The sequence below is a fragment of the Phacochoerus africanus genome, chromosome 1, assembly GCF_016906955.1.
Source record: "Phacochoerus africanus isolate WHEZ1 chromosome 1, ROS_Pafr_v1, whole genome shotgun sequence".
In the NCBI taxonomy this organism is placed as follows: domain Eukaryota; kingdom Metazoa; phylum Chordata; class Mammalia; order Artiodactyla; family Suidae; genus Phacochoerus; species Phacochoerus africanus.
In genome coordinates, this window is record NC_062544.1 from 14,177,971 (window position 1) to 14,196,296 (window position 18,326).

Here is an 18,326-nt window from a genome sequence, read left to right on the forward strand (position 1 = left end):
AAGAAGTAATAGCAGCTGCATTTAATGGCTACAGGGTAGAAGCCAGGCACTATGCTGGGCCCCTGACGTGTAACAGCTCATTTCATCCTTCTTGTGGCTATGCATCTTGGGACTATTTTTATACCCCAGACAAGGAAACTGAGGGTTAAAGAGGCCACACAACTAGTAAGTGGCAGAGTCAGGATCAGAACCACGAGACATGAAAGCCACATTCAGATGTCACTCTCTTTCACCTGCACTCAAGAGAGAAAAGGGTGTATGTCTCCCATTGAATGGAATGCATGTAACCCGAGTTGCTCACACCGGAAAAGGGCTGCCAGCTGCCATGCTATTAAACCAAGGCATCTTGGGCGTCTGCTGCCTGAGCGGAAGGCCCATTTGTTATGACCCCTCTCTCCTGGCCCAACCCCCATGCTCCTCCGTCCTCACCATTCTTGGCAACCTCTCCATGTGTGAATTCCATTAAAGGCCTGCTCACTGCTATTTCGGGCCATGCATTAGTACATGGGCTTTGATTGGGTGAGAACGGGCCAGACACCTCAGGATGATGAAAAAGAAATTAGAAATGTCTCCTCCCTCCCCCAGCATCCCAGAAGCCCTTGTCTACAGCTCCTGGAGGGCCTGAAAACCAAATACATGGGGAAATGTAGGTAGGTGTGGGGAGAGGGAATGGAAACCTTCATAATCTATTAGGGCCTTTGAACTTGGCTGTTCCTGCTCCTTGCAATTGTCAGCCCCCTGCTGTAGCTCACTTCCCCACCTCCTCCAGGTCTGGGCTCAAGTATCAATTCCCCACTAAGGCTTGCTCTGGCCACTGCTCCAAAACAGCACCTCCCTCCTGACCTCCTGCTCCCGGAGCCCTTGCATTCCTTTGTTTCCTCAACAGCAACTGTCATCAGACTATATGTTCACTTGTTTATTTACTGTTCCCTCCACTGGAATATAAGCTCTGTTTGATTCCCAGCTGTATCTGCAGTGCCTACACTGGTGCCAGATGGAAAAGATGAATGAATGCAATGAGGAAATTAAGAACCAGAGCCTGAGGATAACTTAGCACAGAGCCCAGGTTCTCCTCAGATTGTAAAAGCTTTATCTTTTTTTTTTTTTTAATAAAATCTGAAAAATCAGAAAAGCAGCACCTGCCCTCTTCCCCAACCCTCCACAAGCTGTTTTGAATCCAGACTCGCACGCACTATGAATGAGACGGCTCTGGGAAGTAAACACACAAGGAAGTCGTGTGCAGTTGGAGTTCCGCTTGCTAACACATGTTCAAAAACAAAAAGCCCAATTTAGACGAAAATAGCAGGAAGCCGTCCCCCAGGGATACCTGATGAGGTCATCTCACTTGGCTCTGCTGCTTCCATTTTGATCAGGTCGGCTAACGCCTGCCAACTCAAGGAGGCCAGGAACCACATCCAGCCCCTTGCTGATCACTGGGAAATGAGAGCTGCTCAGGGCAGCAGACAACAGAACCACATCCACGAGCTCTTCTCTGGAACCTCAGTGTGGGACAACAACCTAACCACAACAGCAGTCGACCCTTTACCGTGTGCTCTGTAAGCACTTGGTTCATGTCCCACATTCAGCCTTCAGAGCCATCCCTTTGAGATTGCTGCTATCGTCCTCGTTTCATAGGTGAGGACACAGAGGTGCCGAAAGATGCAGCAATTTGCCCCAAATACACAGCTAGTATGTCAAATCTGGGTTTCTGTGACTCCACACTCAGGAACACAAATGATCCTCATCTCACCGCTCTCATTTACCTGCTGTATGGGCTTAAGCAAGTGCCTATCCTTACCTGAATCTGAAGTTTCTGCTTCTATGCCTAAAACTGCTGTGCTCAGTGTTTCCGAGGCATCTTCCCGCTCTAACTTCCTATGTCTCTTGCAAAGATTCCAAAACAGGAGGGAAGGATGAGTCCTGGGACCCCTGCTTGGCCAGTCCAACTCCAAAGGATTTGCCCCTGACCCCAACCCCATCACTTGGGCTGCTCAGAGGAAGCTGAGGAGTCAAGGGCTCCAACTGGAGGCAGAATAGGACAGCTTAGATTGAGGTGGCAATAGGAACATTTAGACCCGAGCTAAAGGGCTGGGGCCATAAGAAACTGAAAGAGGCTACTGAGACAGACTAAGAACAGAACCTCCGAGGGCCTTTCCTGCAGGACCAGAGGAAGACGATGCAAGGAGAAAGCCCAGGCAGACAGGGCCTGCAGCCTCTGCAGACACAGCAAGCCAGGTCTATTCCAGGGAATTAGGACAAAAAGAACACATTCTAGGGCTGGTTTTGCTCCAGGAGTAAGGTAGGAGGAAAGTTACTATTTCTACTCCAAGGAGGAAAGTAGCAAAAGTGATTGAGACGCCCCTCCTTCTGGCTTCCTGAAGGCCACCACATACTGGAAATAGAGCAAAGACGTGGATGAAGCCCATTACCGCACACACCACTTAAATCGTGCTTTTACTGCACTTCCAACATCACTCACCCTCCTCTGTGTCCAAAAAGCCCAAATTTGGAATAATTTATATTCTTGCTTTCCACCCAAGCTTAGCAGTCATTCCCATCCTTCTGGATATGGGAAGGTCCCCATCCATCCCTTTCTTGGCAGTGATGCATTTGATTACTCATCTGCTTGCAGGGGACTCCAGAGGCTGCCAAGAGGAGACAGGCAGTTCTCTGAGCCATGAAGCCTTATCTGCAAGGTCTGTGCGGCAGAATGTAAGTGGGACTGTTGGTGGGGAAATATCAGAAGCCTTCAGAAGGCCCCAGCCAAATAAGAAGAGCTCTCCAGGGGCCAAAGCAGATTGGAAATTATCAAAAAATGGGCAACAGACACAGCCATGCCTATGTCTATCACCTTCTCAATAACATGAATCAAGATACAACTGTGCTTAATGGCAAATCAATGTGGAAATATTCCTGAGCTAGGCAGCCACCCAAGAGGAATGAACCAGCCCAATGAAGCCAAGAGACTGCTGACCACGCCCTTATTGGCAGAATCTCAGATGTGGCTGACCCAGAATAGATGGAGCAGCCAGGGTTTGAGCGTCAAATCCCAGAACACTCCACCTTGCCTCTCTCCTCTCTGCTGTTTTCCTCCAATCTCCTTCACTTCCCGCTGTGCTGGAGCTAATAAGATAGCTGCCAAAGTCCTCCAGCCCATCCCTCCCTTGATCTCTCTCACAGTTTTACATACACATACATACACACACACACACACACACACACACACAGCCCCAGAAACACAGCCTGAAATTCAAGGAAGACGTTAAACAGCCCAGTAATTTCACAGCAAGTCAAGAAATTGTGGAAATGCTGGCTTTGCAAGTTGCTCCCCACAAAGGAACTACAGATTGAGAGCATGGGTCACTTCACTAACTGCTTCCTTCCAAAACAGCGGCACCTGCGTCCGGCGTTGACATGGAAGTGAATTGTTTCATTTCAGACAAAGAAGTCCACTTACTCATTCTTCTCCAGGTCCAGGATCAGTTCTCGCCCCTCAGCCATCACCCTGAGCTCAGCCTTGAGTGGATGCTAAAAGCAACAAAAAGAGAATGTCAGTTCCTAAAAGCAGGGAACAGGGATCCCAGGAAGGGGCACAGGATCTAGCACAGAGCTCTGACACTGATCCACAGGAAGGGAACAATGAGAAAGGGTCAACTGCGTTTCCAGCCCAAACATGAAATAACTTCAGTCCCAGAAGGACCTAATTCCCCTCCCCAGTCTGCCTTCTCCTAAAAGACAAAGGAATGAAGCTCCAAGCTGAAATGTCGTCTAAGAGCCTGCATGCAGGCCTGGTAAAGGCAAACACTGGGAAACGCGATCTTGGACAGGAAATTTTGAGTGGAGTTATATCTGGATTCAAGTGCCGGCTCTGACACTGTAGCTGTGAAACTGGGCATGCTACCGAACCTTCTTATGGCTCAGTTTTCCGCACTTATAAAGAGATAATAACAGTCAGCTTCATGGGGATCTTAGGAAGATTAAGTGACACAGTATAGGTAAAGAATTTATCACAGTGCTTGGCACACAGAAAGCCCCTGCTACATGTTGACTGTTATCAAAAATAAGCAGTTCTTATTTTATTTTAGCTCTCAGTTTGCATACTTCCCAGTCACTTCAGAGGAGACAATTAGAAGAAATTCCAACTAAGGTTTTAAAAGTCCAAAAGACGGATTTACCATTGTGGCTCAGTGGTTAACGGACCCGACTTGCATCCATGAGGATACAGATTTGATCGCTGGCCTCGCTCAGTGAGTTAAGGATCCAGCGTTGCCGTGAGCTGTGGTCTAAGTTTCAGATGCAGCTGGGATCCTGCATTGCTGTGGCTATGGCACAGGCCAGCAGCTGTAGCTCCGATTCAACCCCTAGCCTGGGAACCCCCACATGCCATGGGTGTGGCCCTAAAAAAAGACAAAAAAATTAAAATTAAACAAAAAAAAAGTAAAAGACCAAAAGATGCCTTTTACCCAAAGGAGAATATTTGCTGAGCGCCCCCTTGCTAAACACCCGGAACAGACCATTGAAGGTTTTCTACAAATGGCCAATGAGCATAAAAAAAGTGTTCAGTATCACTGGTAACTGCCCTTGCCCTCAAACTAAAAAGATTTTTTAAAGATATTTTTTAAAAAGTCAAAGCAACAAAGATTTTTTAAAACCAGAACTCACAACGCAGCAGAGTATACTATAGAATGGGTACTCTCACAACCTACCAGTGAGAATTTAAATCAATACCAATCCACTAGAAAATAATTTGACAATATTGACCAAGAATTTTTCGATGTTTAAATTCTCTAATCCAGTAATATAAGATTCTATCTGAAGGGAGTAAATGGAAACACAGGCAATGGTTTATACATAAGGATGCTCATTACTTACAATAATGACTGATGAACATAACTATCCAGAAATAGGAGAAATGGTTAAATACCTTATGACCCATTAATATTACAAAACACCAGACAGTTTCAAAGGAGTTCCCATTGTGGCTCAGCGGAAATAAATCCGGCTAGTATCCATGAGGATGCAGGTTTGATCCCTGGCTTTACTCAGTGTAAAGTACCCTTTACTCAAGGTTAAGGATATGGCATTGCCCTGAGCTGTGGTGTAGGTTGCCATGGCTCGGATCCTGTGTTGCTGTGGCTGTGGCATAGGCTGGGAGCTGCAGCTCTGATTCAGCCCCTTGCCTGGGAACTTCCTAAGGTTGTAGGTATGGCCCTAAAAAGCAAAAAAAAAAAAAAAAAAAAAGTAGTTATCAATAAAGTACATGTGATAATGACTAAGCACAATGGTTCAACACATAACACTATGTTTTATTCACATATACTTTTGTAAAGGGGAAGAAGCAGAGAGAAATAAACCATAAGGTTACCATAGTTACCTCTTGGCAGTGAGATCAGGAGTTAATTTTACTTATTTTTGTGCATTTTTCCATGTTTTTATAATTGCTTTTTGTACTTTAAAAAATGGGCTTATCTTCTTTTACCTAATTATTGTGGAAAATGTCCAAAAAAAATAGAAATCCAAGTCATCATAAACTTCCATGCTTTAGCATTTAGCAGTTCAATTTAGGGCAGCTGAACTTTTCTTAAAGGCAGAAATTATTTAATTAAAACACGATATTTACGTATTTAAACATATTAAAAACAGAATCGATTCTTGAGGTGTTTCAAATGCACTGGGGACCTAGGAACTGGTAAAGAAGTCTTTCTTAATCCATGGAGTAAAGCTTCTAACTCCCCCACCTCCTTTTTTGGGGGCCTTGCCCACAACATGCAGAAATTCCTGGGCCAGGGATCAAACTCCTGCCACAGAAGCAATCAGAGCCACATCAGTGACGATGACAGATCCTTAACCTGCTAGGCCACCAGGGAACTCCAGGCTTCTAACCCTCTTAAAGGTTGATCTTAAAGCTTATTTTTGGTGTGTCTGAAAAAGCAGGTCACACCTGCTCTATCACCTCTGGTTGGGGAACCTGCCTCTTCCAAGTATACTTCTCTTCTTCTTAGCCTCAAACCCCACTTCCCATTAGGGTCCTGGATAACACTGAAACTTTCATGTCACTGAGGGCTCTGATGAGATCTCAATGTTCTGATCTAGGATGCTTGTGCAATCCTGTCCCTGGCTATTTTTTGCTAATTTATCCTATTGACTTCTCTTAAGAAGAGACATTTCAAAACCATGGGGTGAGGAAGCAAAGGAGATGTTTACCCAATCACTTTCACTAAAACGTTCACTTCTCTATTTCTGATGGAGGTCTGCCAACACCTGTTTCTGGTTGCTGGTCTTTTGACACGCTGCTCTGGGGAGTTCTGGAGCAAGGGCCCTACCTGATCACATGAAGCATCAGGGACGCCATCTCCAGTGGATGTTTGAGGAAAAGTACACAGCACCAGAGCTGTACCAATTCCCTTATCCAAGAGGTAGGTGGCCAAGAGCCCACACAAAAAAAGGAGTTGACACAAACCAAAGCACTGTCGCTCCTCCCTCAAAGAGACACAAGCTGCAACATGACTAGAATATCTATTTTTAAGTGGGCAATCCAAAATACTTCTCACTGGTCTGGAGGATGCTCAGACACTGATACTTAAAATATGAAGTCCCTTGTTTCCAGGGGACATTTCAAACAAAACAATGAAGTAGCACTGCAAGGATCTAGGCAGCTTCCTCAACCGGGTTCACTCAGAACTCCACTCTGCTAGGAAGGGACAGCACCACCTCTCCTTGGAAGCACAGGGAGGTGACCCACTGTTTATACTTCCCCAGGGCAGGGTTAAAATCTCTTTCTCTTTAGGACAAGATTAAATGGATCTTCAGCTCCATAGGGTATGGGAAATGTGATCCTATATATTTGCATTCCCCTTAAGACGTAGTGTTCCATTAATGTTTGATGAATGAAATAATTACGTAAATGAGAATAAGAGGCCTGAGTGAGACCTACCTCTCCTTTCCTTCTCTGACATTCATGTGTTTGTTGGTTCAACAAATATTTACAGTGCCAGGTACCACGCTAACTATTCCTACAAAATACAATGACACAGATTCTGGGCAGACAATGGCTGGGCACAGAGACAAGATCTGAGCTCCACTTTGTTTCTCAGGCCCTTCCTGAGGATGCCCAGCATCCCACATCTGAGGGAACAGAGAGGCCTCTACAAAAGTATCAGAACCATTTTTCAGATAATAATGGATAGGATGGAATACCCCAAATCTTAATTTTTAAAAATAACCTGCTCTAGGATGGCCATCCATTAATTTGTCTAGACTTTTCCTGAAGCAATGTTCAGCCTTTTCTACTTTTTGATGAATTCCATGCCTTTATTTCTTTAGAATAAAATGTCACTTACTTTCATTTGACCTGATATTCTTGTGGTAAGTTCCCTTATTAAATCCAAGTCAGAGTATTTTTTTGGACATGGCTGGATTACTCTAACCATCGCTTCAAGGATTCTGGACACTTCTATTCTCCATTTACCTTTCTGGCCCCAAGAACCACAAAGTCTGAAATCTTTTCTGACACAGCTCTCCCTACTGTAATCTTGCTCATATATGTTGCCCAACAAATCACTGACTATTTGAAACCAAAGGGCTCTTATTAACTGTCCCTCCTCTCCAGCCCACTTCCCTCTTATCCCCTCCAAGCACTATTTTATAAATGAGGAAAGGAGTTCAGAAAGTGAAAGGTCTGAGAGCTGGTTATTGGCACACAGCAATCACATCTTCCTTTCTAGTTCTTTGTCTCACATGAGCTATAAGAACCAGAACCAGAAAGAATATCCTAGGGGCGCAGTAGGTTAAGAACCTGACTGCAGAAGCCTGGGTTGCTGCAGAGGCATGGGTTCAATCCCCAGACCAGTGCAGTGGGTTAAAGGATCTGGTATTGCTGCAGCATACATGGCAGCTGCAGCTCAAAATCAATCCCTGGCCTAGGAGTTTCCATATGCAGCAGGCGCAGCCATTAAAAGAAAAAAAAAAGAACAACAAAAGAACAAAAAAGACTTATTCAAAAAAATATATATATAAAGGAGTTCCTGTTGTGACTCAGCAATAATAAACCCGACTAGTATCCATGAGGATAAGGGTTCAATCCCTGGCCTCACTCAGTGGGTTAAGAATCCATCATTGCTGTGGCTGCAGCTGCAGCTGCAGCTCCAATTTGACCCCTAGCCTGTGAATTCCATATGCCACACCTGCGGCCCTAAAAAAAAAAAAATTACCCTAGGTGCCCAGGTCCTCCCAGCAAGAACAAGGTAATGTTTTGTTTCATTTTCAATCCCCTTGATAAAGCTTGTGTTTTGCTGATCTTGTGGCCCAAGCAGCCTATTGAATTTTAAGATCACTGGATTTTCGAGTTCCCATCGTGGTTCAGCAGAAATGAATCTGACTAGTATTCATGAGGCCACAGGTTCCATCCCTGACCTAGCTCAGTGGGTTAAGGATCCGGTGTTGCCATGAGCTGTGGTGTAGGTGGCAGAAGAGGCTCGGATTGCTGTGGCCAGCAGCCGTAGCTCTAATTCGACCCCTAGCCTGGGAACCTCCATATGCCAAGGGTACAGCCCTAAAAGACAAAAATAATAATAGTAATAACAATAATTTTAAAATTACTGGATTTTAAGACAGATTTCTCAGTATGAGGTCCCTACACTGACTCTTTCAAAAAAACAGTTTGGATTATCATTTTTCTTTCCAAGTATATTATCCCAGCAATAAAGTGAAACATGTATTATGCAGAGCAAAAAATAATACTGACAACATTTAATCAATTTTGATTGACAGCTGGCATTTTTTGTGACACATATTTGCACTTGGCTCATGTCAGCATTAACACGGTTTTTCATTTCCTCAACTATTGGCATTATGATGTGTCCTAGTAGGTTGTCATGAAGGAAAGTCCCATCTGGGATTTCCAAAACTGGACCACAGAGAGGCTAGAGTGGGCCAGACAGAGAACTAATGGTGATAATGTGGGCCCCCAGGAAAGTTGAATAGGTGACCTCAAGCCTCAAAGAATGGAGCTGTTAGGTCCTGCCTATGAAAATGAGATTCCTTGAGTCTTACCTTTTCTCTCACGGGGCTTTCTGCAGTCTTCCACTGAGGTATTATTAGTTCATGCTGTAGCTGAGGGCTGCCGTCCCCACTTCCTCCTGCCAATACGGAATGCACATCGTTGGAATCCCAGATCTCTGCACCCAAGCTAAGCCAGGCATGCATTGCCAACTGGGAAGATCCCATACTGGGTCATTAGAAGACCTGCTGGATTCCAGACTCCTGGCACACACTATGGGTCAGCCCCCCTGCTGGCTGTTAATACTGTGGTAAACAGGGCTAACAAGATCTCTGTATACCTCACCAAGCTTATCTTCTAGAGGGAGAAAGACAACATGAATATTTTTCAAATGGTAAAACAGGGTGATGAAATAAAGAGACAATGAAGAGGGGGTACCTATTTTAGACAGGATGATGAGGAAAAAATAACATTTAACTGACATCCAAGGGACCAGAAGGAAGGAGGCCTGCAAATATCTAGGGGTAGAATGTCCCAGGTAGAAGGACTAGCAAGACCCAGAAGTGGACTTGGTCTGCCAAGAGAACAAGCAGAAGTCAGAAGTAACTGGAGTCTAGCAAAAAAGAGGGAAAATTGATAGATATGGTCAGCAAGACAGCAATGGGTCTGCTATCACAGAGGGCATGGAAAGTGTCTGGATTTTATTATAAATAGACTTGGAAGGCACTGAAGGATTTAGACACAAAGCAATATGATCTGCATTCAGTTTTTAAAAGATCTTTCTGCCTGCTGGGTGGAGATGGAGAGGGTGGAGGTGGGGGAAGGGGAGGGCAGGAGGGAGAATAGAAGCAGCAAGGCAAGCCTGGAGACTTGCAGGAGCCCTGGTGAGAGTTGCTGGTGGAGCAGTCTAAAATGACATCAGTGGAGAGGAATGAAGTGTTTGGATTCTGGGTATATCTGGAGGGCAAGCCCCAGGGTTATTATTCCCATTGGCCTTCAGTTTTCTCATCTGTAAAATGAAGACAATGATAGCCACCTGGGCAGCTCACAGCATTACTGGGGAGAGATGCTGTAAAAGTGCTACCCAATCCGCAAAGCAACATCGCCTTAACCTGGGCTTCCTAAAGGCAAGTTTGCATTTGCATATCACTTCCTAATTTCCAAATTATTCTCACCACTCAGTCCTTCCCACTCCAGGCAACCCTGGGAGGTAGGTAGCAGGAATCCTATTCTGCAAGAAAGATGAATTGAAAACTGTTTGAGGAGAGGTTTGTTCTAGGCAGGACAGACCTCAAACAGTGGTTGCAGACAATCTTAATCAAGCTGTAATTTCTCAAGATGTAGGCAATAGACTCCATAAGAACAGGCCAAATCCACAGGACTCCTAGAGATGGAAGTGAGGACTCCAAAATCTATTCTTTTTAAACCAACCATATCAATCACATAGAATATAATGAGTGATATAAAAAGATAGCCACAGTTCTTTTGTTAGACTGGTGCAATTATGAGTGATTAACTTCCCTTTCAGATTACTGATATAACATAGTCTCAATCAAAATACATCCTAAAAAAGCCTCATTAGACTAGCATGAGTTTCATCATATTAGTAAAGATCAGAAGCAATGCATTTATGTACTCATGACATGTTTTCTGAGTGCTTAACTGTATGCCAAATACTATGCCAGGTGCTTGATATTTATTGGGGAACCAGAAAAGCATAGCCCCTGCTCTAGTGACAGTGATAAATCTAAAGTCTATGCAACAAAAAGGAATTAGGATATTTAATGGACTATTTAAAGGAATGAAATAATCTTTGAGACTGAGAAAAATATGGAAAGTAAGGCTCAATAACAGAGGAACACAATACATCTTAAGAAAAATTGTTCACACCTTGGAAATCAGGCAAGACCAAGCAGGATGTCCTTTCAATGTCACACTGGAGCACTGTTTAACAGGTCTTCCTAAGATTACTGAATTATCTAGGGGATGTAGCTTTGACTTTTTACATTTACTATTAATTTACTGTGAAGTTAAGTGTTAACTGCAGATTTCAATCTGATAGAGATGCAAATAACTTCAGTATAGTAGAAACATAAAATTTTGTATGGGGCCAAACAACCATGGTTGTTTGGCCCCATGAAACACTGACCACTTCTGTATCTAGCCCAGCACCAGATTTCAATATTCTTTCTCCAATGCCTATCACTCAGTTCCTCCAATGCTTTGAACCTGCTTTGCCATTCTATTGACTGCCTCATTAATGCCTCAATCAACCTCACAACCCAATCATCCTGTATTTGTATGAGAGTCATGTTTTTAACTTTTTGAAAATGATACGTCTGCGATTTTTGACGGAATTTATAGTCATTAAAACCATGCTTTTGGAGAATGTAACAATGTGGGAAATGCTCATAACCTAAAGTGGCATACCCAAGACATAAAACTACATACGGTATGGTTCCAATTTTATCAAATATATTTACAGGCACACACTCAAAGACTGGAGAAAAGAGGAGAGACTAAGAAAGCAGCGGAAAGAGAAGCCAAAAGCAGAAAAACAGGAAAAAAGAGAGGGAGGAAAGCCAGGGTGGGACCGACCGTTTTCTGCCTGCTCGGATCTCCCGCATCTCCACCACCACCCCGGGAGCGCAACGTGGGAACAAAGCAGCGGCTCCCAGGCTGGGAGAGGGCGGGGGCGCAGCCCCGAGGAGTTGCAAGGATGACCACTAGATCCCCAGGTCCCCCAGCCCATCCACCTCCAAAGCCCCCTGCGTCCCCCTCCCCCGTACTTACTTCTGGTCCAACCCTGCAAGGCGAGCACCAGCACACAGAGCTGGGCGGTGCCCACACCCCGGGGCATGGTGGCAGCCGGCCCCTCGCTCACTCCACTCTCACCAGCACGCGGCCATGCCAGCCGCCCAACCAGGCCGCGGCGCTTCTGGAACCCACTGTCGCCCAGCAAGCTCCCAGCCGGGCTCCCAGCCATCGGCCGGCCGGCTCCGCCCCCAGCTCGCGGTCAGGGAAGGAGCCAATGGGACCCCTAGGAATCAAACGACGGCCGGGGCGGGGATGCTCAGGTGCTGGCGAGCGGGGAGCTGAGAGTTCTGGCTGAGAAAGAACTGGGTTTCATGGTGGGGGCAGCCTGGAGAGGATTCGGGGCTCGGTTTTGTAGGAGTTCTACTGGACCGCTCTCTGCACAGCGACCCGTTTCCTCTGTCCCGCGCTGGGCTAGACCCCTGGTGGAACTCTAGAGGATACTCACCCAGCTCCGTCCTCCAGAGGCCGCTACTCTTGGAGGCAGGCTTTGAAAGAATTAACCAGGCGCAGAGAACTAAGTGCTATAAGGAGTTGTTTTCTTAGCAGGACAGGAATCAAGAGGCTATTTCTTTTAACTGGGAGGGGCGGGGTGGGGAAGAGAGGATTCCCAGAGGGGAAGACCTCGAGCTCGGAGGGGAGGAGGAGAAATGGAGTACCAGACAGAAAACGCCCAAACAGACTAGGGCAGGAAAGCCCATGGGCTGCATTAGGGGAAAATGTTAGGATTTAGCGCTTTGGAGGAAATGGAGGGAGATAAGACTTGAAAATAATAATAATGGCTCATTTACTGAGGGTTTACAGTTAGCTAGAAGAAGAAAATAATAACTAAGACTGATAGAGCCCTTCCTAAGTGCTAGACACTGTCCTCAGCACTTTACATACATCAACTTATTTATTAATTAAATTAATAGCTTATTAATTGCTTATCTACTATTTAATTAATTAGGTGGGTTTTTTTTTTCCAAGTTCTGGAGACAAAGGTGTTGGCATGGCTGGTTTCTGATAAGGCCTTTCTTCCTCGCTTGTAGATGGCTGCCTCAAGTGGTCTCTTCTCTGCTTGTGTGCAGAATGGAAGCTCTGCTGCCTTCCTCTTCTTGAAAACAACTAATCTCACTGGACAGAGCCCCACTCTCACAACTTCATTTATTCTGTATTACTTCTTTATAGGCTCCATCTCCAAATACAGCCACACTGGAGATTAGGGCTTCAAGATATGAATCTGGGGACACAGTTTAGTCTATGACATTCTATCTTCTAGTCCCCAGATTCATGTCCACGCACATATGTTGATTGTGAGGGGGGAAGAAAGCACAGTGTGAGAGTTGTTCATTTTATTTGGGGCAAATGAGGACGAGAGCTGGGAGACAGCATCTCAGATAGTTCTGAGGGACTGCTTTAAAGAGGTAGGGGGAAGATCAGTAGTATATATAATTTTAGTGAAGGGGTACTGCAATCAAGAGCACATTTTGGCAGAGGCGTGCTGCTGGTCACGAGGAGCAGATGTCACTGTTAATGATTTTAGTGCTTTTCTAGATATGAGAAGATGCAAGAATTTGGGCTCATAAAATCTCCTGAAAATATCACTCTGAAGGCTCGTTCTGCCAGTTTTTCCCGAAAGACTGAGTACCTCACCCCTGATCTCCACCCTAAACTCCTCTCAGGGTGTACTGAAGGTCGGTGAGTGCAGAGGCTAGTGACTTCAATCTTGTAGAGGCAGATGGTAAGTGCCAATTTTTAGTTGGCATATGCAAAATACATTTACCCCATCCCAACAGCCGCAAAAGACCTAACCCATTCCAGCATCAATTCCAAGCCCAAAGTCTTATCTAAACATCATCTAAATCAGATATGGGTGAGACTGGAGGTATGATTCATCCTGAGACAAAATCCCTTTCCATCTGTAAACCTGGGAAGCAAGATAAGTTATATGCTTCCAAAATACAGGTTTAGGAGGACATTGTGATTCCAAAGGAGAGAAAGCAGAAAGAAGAAAGAGGTGATGGTCCCCATGCAAGTCCAAAACCTAGCAAGGCAAATTCCATTAGATCGTAAATCTCTAGAATTACCCTCTGGCTGGATGTGCTGCCTTCCCAGCCCACTGAGGCGGTAGTGTCATCCCCACAGCCCTAGGTAGTGGCCCTGCCCCTTCTGCTCTGGGCAGTAGCCCCACCCTGTGGCTTCTTGCTATAGTTCTGCCCCCAAGGCACTGGGCGGGGGGGCGGGGGGGGGGGGGGGGGAAGCCTGGCTCCCTGAAACCAAGAGGGAGGTCCCACCCTCTGAAACCAAGAAATTGCCTTGCCCTCTGGGCCTGTATGCTCTAGACATATGGTGGGAATGGCAGCCCTGATGATCACTGAATCACCTTCAGGGTTTACTCTTCCCTTTTCTTAAAAGGTAAAGCATATTCATAGCCAAATAGCTCCATTGTCCTATCCTACAGAATCCCAGCAGTTCAAAAGCCTTCCTTTATTTTGTCTTGTCTTATCTCTGTTCCCCTTTGTCCAAACTGGCAGTGCTCTGCTCACATAATCCCATCTCTAAACCTAGTAGCTGCTAAAATGTCTGATTAACTGCAGGAGTCATCTTCTTATAGAGTGATTGTCCAGCCACACCTTTGGTATCCTCTCTCAAATATATGTTCTCATTTTTGTAATGTTGATGGGTTGAGAAGCTTTGGCTCCTTTTTGCTTAGCAATTCTTTCAATTTACCTCTCTCCCCTTGCATTTTACTATAAGCAACAGGAGTTCCCCTTGTGGCTCAGTGGAAACGAATCCTCCTAGCATCCAGGAGGACGCAGATTCAATCCCTGGCATTGCTCAGTGGGCTAAGGATCCAGCGTTGCACTGAGCTGTGGTGTAGGTTGCAGATGCGGCTCAGATCCTGAGTTGCTGTGGCTGTGGTATAGGCCAGCAGCTACAGTTCTGATTCAACCCCTAGCCTGGGAACCTCTATATGCCACTGGTATGGCCCTAAAAAGAGAAAAATAAAAATAAAAAAATGCTATAAGCAACAAGGAGAAACCACACCGCACCTTCAACACTTTGCTCAGAAATCTCCTCAGCCAAATATCCAAGTTCATCACTTTGAATTTCTACTTTGCACAAAACACTATGACACAATTCAACCAAGTTCTTTGTCACTTATAACAAGGGTCATCTTTTTTCTAATTTCCAATAACATGGTCTATCTTTCCCCCTGTGACCTCACAAGAATCACTTTTAACGCTCACAATTCTACCAACATCTCTTCATGACAGTATATATGTTCTCTACAAGGATAGACACTATCTTTATAGCTCTTCTCTTTTCTCCCTGATCCCACCAGAATCACCTTGTGTGTGTGTGTGTGTGTGTCTTTTTTGCGTTTTCTAGGGCCGCTCCCATGGCATATGGGGGTTCCCAGGCTAGGGGTCCAATCGGAGCTGTAGCCACCGGCCTACGCCAGAGCCACAGCAACATGGGATCCGAGCCGCATCTGCAACCTACACCACAGCTCACGGCAATGCCGGATCCTTAACCCACTGAGCAAGGCCAGGGATCGAACCTGAAACCTCATGGTTCCTAGTCGGATTCATTAACCACTGCACCACGACAGGTACTCCTACCAGTCTCTAATTTTTTACTACACATGGCTGTTAATTTTGACAAATTCACATAATCTAATAATCACTTCTGCAGTCAAGATCACCCCCAAAATTTCCCTCCTATCTCTAGTCACTCCTAATCCCTGACAATCATGGATCTGCTTTATGTCCCTATAGTGCTGCCTTTTTCAGAATGTTGTATAAATGGAACCATACAAAATGTAGATTTTTGAGTCTGATTTCTTTCATTCAGCATAAGGCACTTAAGACTCATTCATGATGTCGCATGTATCAATACTTCTTTCTTTTTTTGTTCAGTAGTATTTCATTGTGTGGTTGTACCTTAGTTGTTTGTCCATTCAACCAGTTGAAGGACATTTGGATGGTTCCAGCTTTTGACAATTTGAATAAAGTTACTATAAACATTCAAGTTAAATGTGAATGTAAGTTTTCATTCCTCTAGGGTAGATAATTCAGAGTGGAATTGCTAGGTCTTGTGGTTAAATATACAAACTGCAAAAAGTATTTTCCAAAGTGGTCATATGATTTTTCTTTCCCACCAGACCAGCAATATATCAGAGTTCCAGCTGCTCTGCATCCTGGCCACAAAACCATCAGTTCTTTTCATTTTAGCCATTCCAATAGATGTGTAGCTCTCCAGCCATACTTTTTTTTTTTTCTTTTTATGTCTTCACCTGCGGCATATGGAAGTTCCCAGGCTAGGGGTCCAATCAGAGCTACAGCTGAGGCCTTTGCCACAGCCACAGCAATACAAGATCCAAACCACATCTGCGACCTATGCTGCAGCTTTCAGCAATGCCAGATTCTTAACCCACTGGGTGAGGCCAGCAATCAAAGGCACATCCTCATGAATACTATGTCAGGTTCTTAACCTGCCGAGCCACAACAGGAACTCCCTCCCCAGCAATATTCTTGCCCTTCAAATACTTCTTGAGGTAGTAGATGAATATTGCTGGATCTATACAAATAGAAGAAATTAAAGTCTAAAAAGGGTCTTTTACTCAAATCTCTTGGTTATATTCAAAATTGTAGTCTCTAATTCTGGGTTTTTTTCCCACAGAAAAAGCAAATCCCCATGCCCCCCCACCCCCTGGGAAACCCATAAAGCTCTTTAAATCATTCAGTCAACATCATTTATTATATGCCTGGCATTTGCTAGAACCTACCAATACAAAGATTTCTAAGATAAGGTCTCCTTTATAACATTTAGAGTTAGGGAAAGGTGGGGTAAAAAGAGAAGGGGTAGCAACTGACAAGTAAATTAAATGGCTATTTACAGGTGCTGACCAAGTTGCTCAATGTGTGACTTGGGTCTTTTGATTTCTCAATACCAGGTAATGTCTCCAGGATTGTGCATAATAATAATCACTAACATGTATTAAGCACCTCGAATGATAATATAGCACACTGCCTACATTATCTTACACAGTGCTTATAACTGTCACATGGGAGATATTAGGTCAAACCGTACGAGATTATTGATTTGGTAGGTCATACAGAGTCAAACTTTGGCAGTGTACTATGATTCAATCTAACAAATAACCGTCGTAGTTGACTATGCAAGGTTTACAATGTGCCCAGCTCATTATCTCATTGTATGCTCAGGATAACTCTCTATAGTGGGTACTACTGAGGTTCCCACTTTATAGATGAGGCAACTGAGGCTGGCAGTGGTGGTGAAAGGGTAATTCAAGTATGTTCATGCAGCTGCTAGGTTGGAGACAAAGCTTGAATTCAAATCGAAATGTGAGGAACTTCAGAGCCACTGAAGCCATAGTGATTGTAACCAGTATGCTGCTCTGATATTATTCCAGATGAGCAAACTGAGTGAAGAGGTGCAGTTGCCTGAGGTGATGGTGGGATCTACGGTGCCCACATTTGCAATGCATCCCAGCTTCAAATTCCTGGCCCAGCTGCCTTTTATCTCATGGCCTCTTTGTCACTCTGGAAATTGGGCTGAATTCAGGTCATCCTCAGGAGCACTTCCATTAGGGTAGTGCCACCACAGATGGCAGAACAGCAGGAGAAGAGGCATTGACCTTTATTTGTTCCCACTCGAGGGCCACACCCACAGCACATGGAGGTTCCCAGGCTAGGGGTTCAATCGGAGCTGCAGCCTCTAGCCTGCACCAGAGCCACAGTAACTTGGGATCCGAGCCACATCTGCGACCTACACCACAGCTCAAGGCAACACCAGATCCTTAACCCACTGAGGGAGGCCAGGGATTGAACCTGCTTCCTCATGGATACTAGTCTGGTTGTTAATTGCCAAGCCACAACGGGAAATCCGAAATACATTTTTTCGTTAACAAACTTTATTGTGTAGAGATTTGGTTTCACAACAAAATTGAACCAAAGGTAGAGGGAATTCCTTATACTTCTCTTCTCCACACATGAACCAGCTCCTTCACTACTGACATCCCTCACCAGACTGGTACATTTCTTTTTTTCTTTTCTTCTGTTTCTTTCTTTCTTTTTTTGCTGCCCCATGGCATATAGAGTTCCCAGGCCTAGGGATCAGATCCAAGCCACAGTTGCAATGCTTGATCCTTAACCCACTGCACTGAGCAGGTGATGGAATCTGCATCCCAGCACTGATGGAACCTGCATCCCAGCACTCCAGAGACACCGCTGATTCTGTTGCGCCACAGCGGGAGCTCCCAGACTGGTACATGTCTTACGATTGACAAACCTACACTGACTCATCATTATCACCCAAAGTACATAGTTTACATTAGGGTTCACTCTTAGTGTTGTACATTCTATAGATTTTGACATAAGTGCAGTTATAAATATCATACAGAATAGTTCATAGCCCTAAAAATCCTCTGTGCTCTGACTATTCATCCCTTCCCTCTAACTCCTGCTGACCACTCATCTTTCTACCGTCTCCACAGTTTTGCCTT

The 18,326-nt window shown here is 44.8% G+C and overlaps 1 protein-coding gene across 5 annotated transcripts in view; it reads right to left on the reverse strand.

Moving 5' to 3' along the window:
* The window catches only part of ADAM19 (ADAM metallopeptidase domain 19), a 98,887-nt gene extending 86,697 nt beyond the window's left edge, over positions 1 to 12,190 (reverse strand). The window contains exons 1-3 of one of the 5 annotated variants that reach the window (XR_007134481.1): positions 11,792 to 12,190; positions 9,052 to 9,137; positions 3,458 to 3,528 (exon numbers count right to left, since the gene is read on the reverse strand). Coding sequence is in view for 4 of the 5 variants with exons in the window: in XM_047777152.1 (XP_047633108.1) it covers positions 3,458 to 3,528; positions 9,052 to 9,137; positions 11,792 to 11,984 (350 nt within the window). In the remaining variant the exon portion in view is untranslated. Of the gene's footprint in view, positions 1 to 3,457; positions 3,529 to 4,175; positions 4,197 to 9,051; positions 9,138 to 11,791 lie in introns of those variants that run through there. The other 4 variants (XM_047777152.1, XM_047777336.1, XM_047777429.1 and 1 more) reach the window with 4 other exon arrangements.
* Positions 12,191 to 18,326: the final 6,136 nt, after the last annotated feature.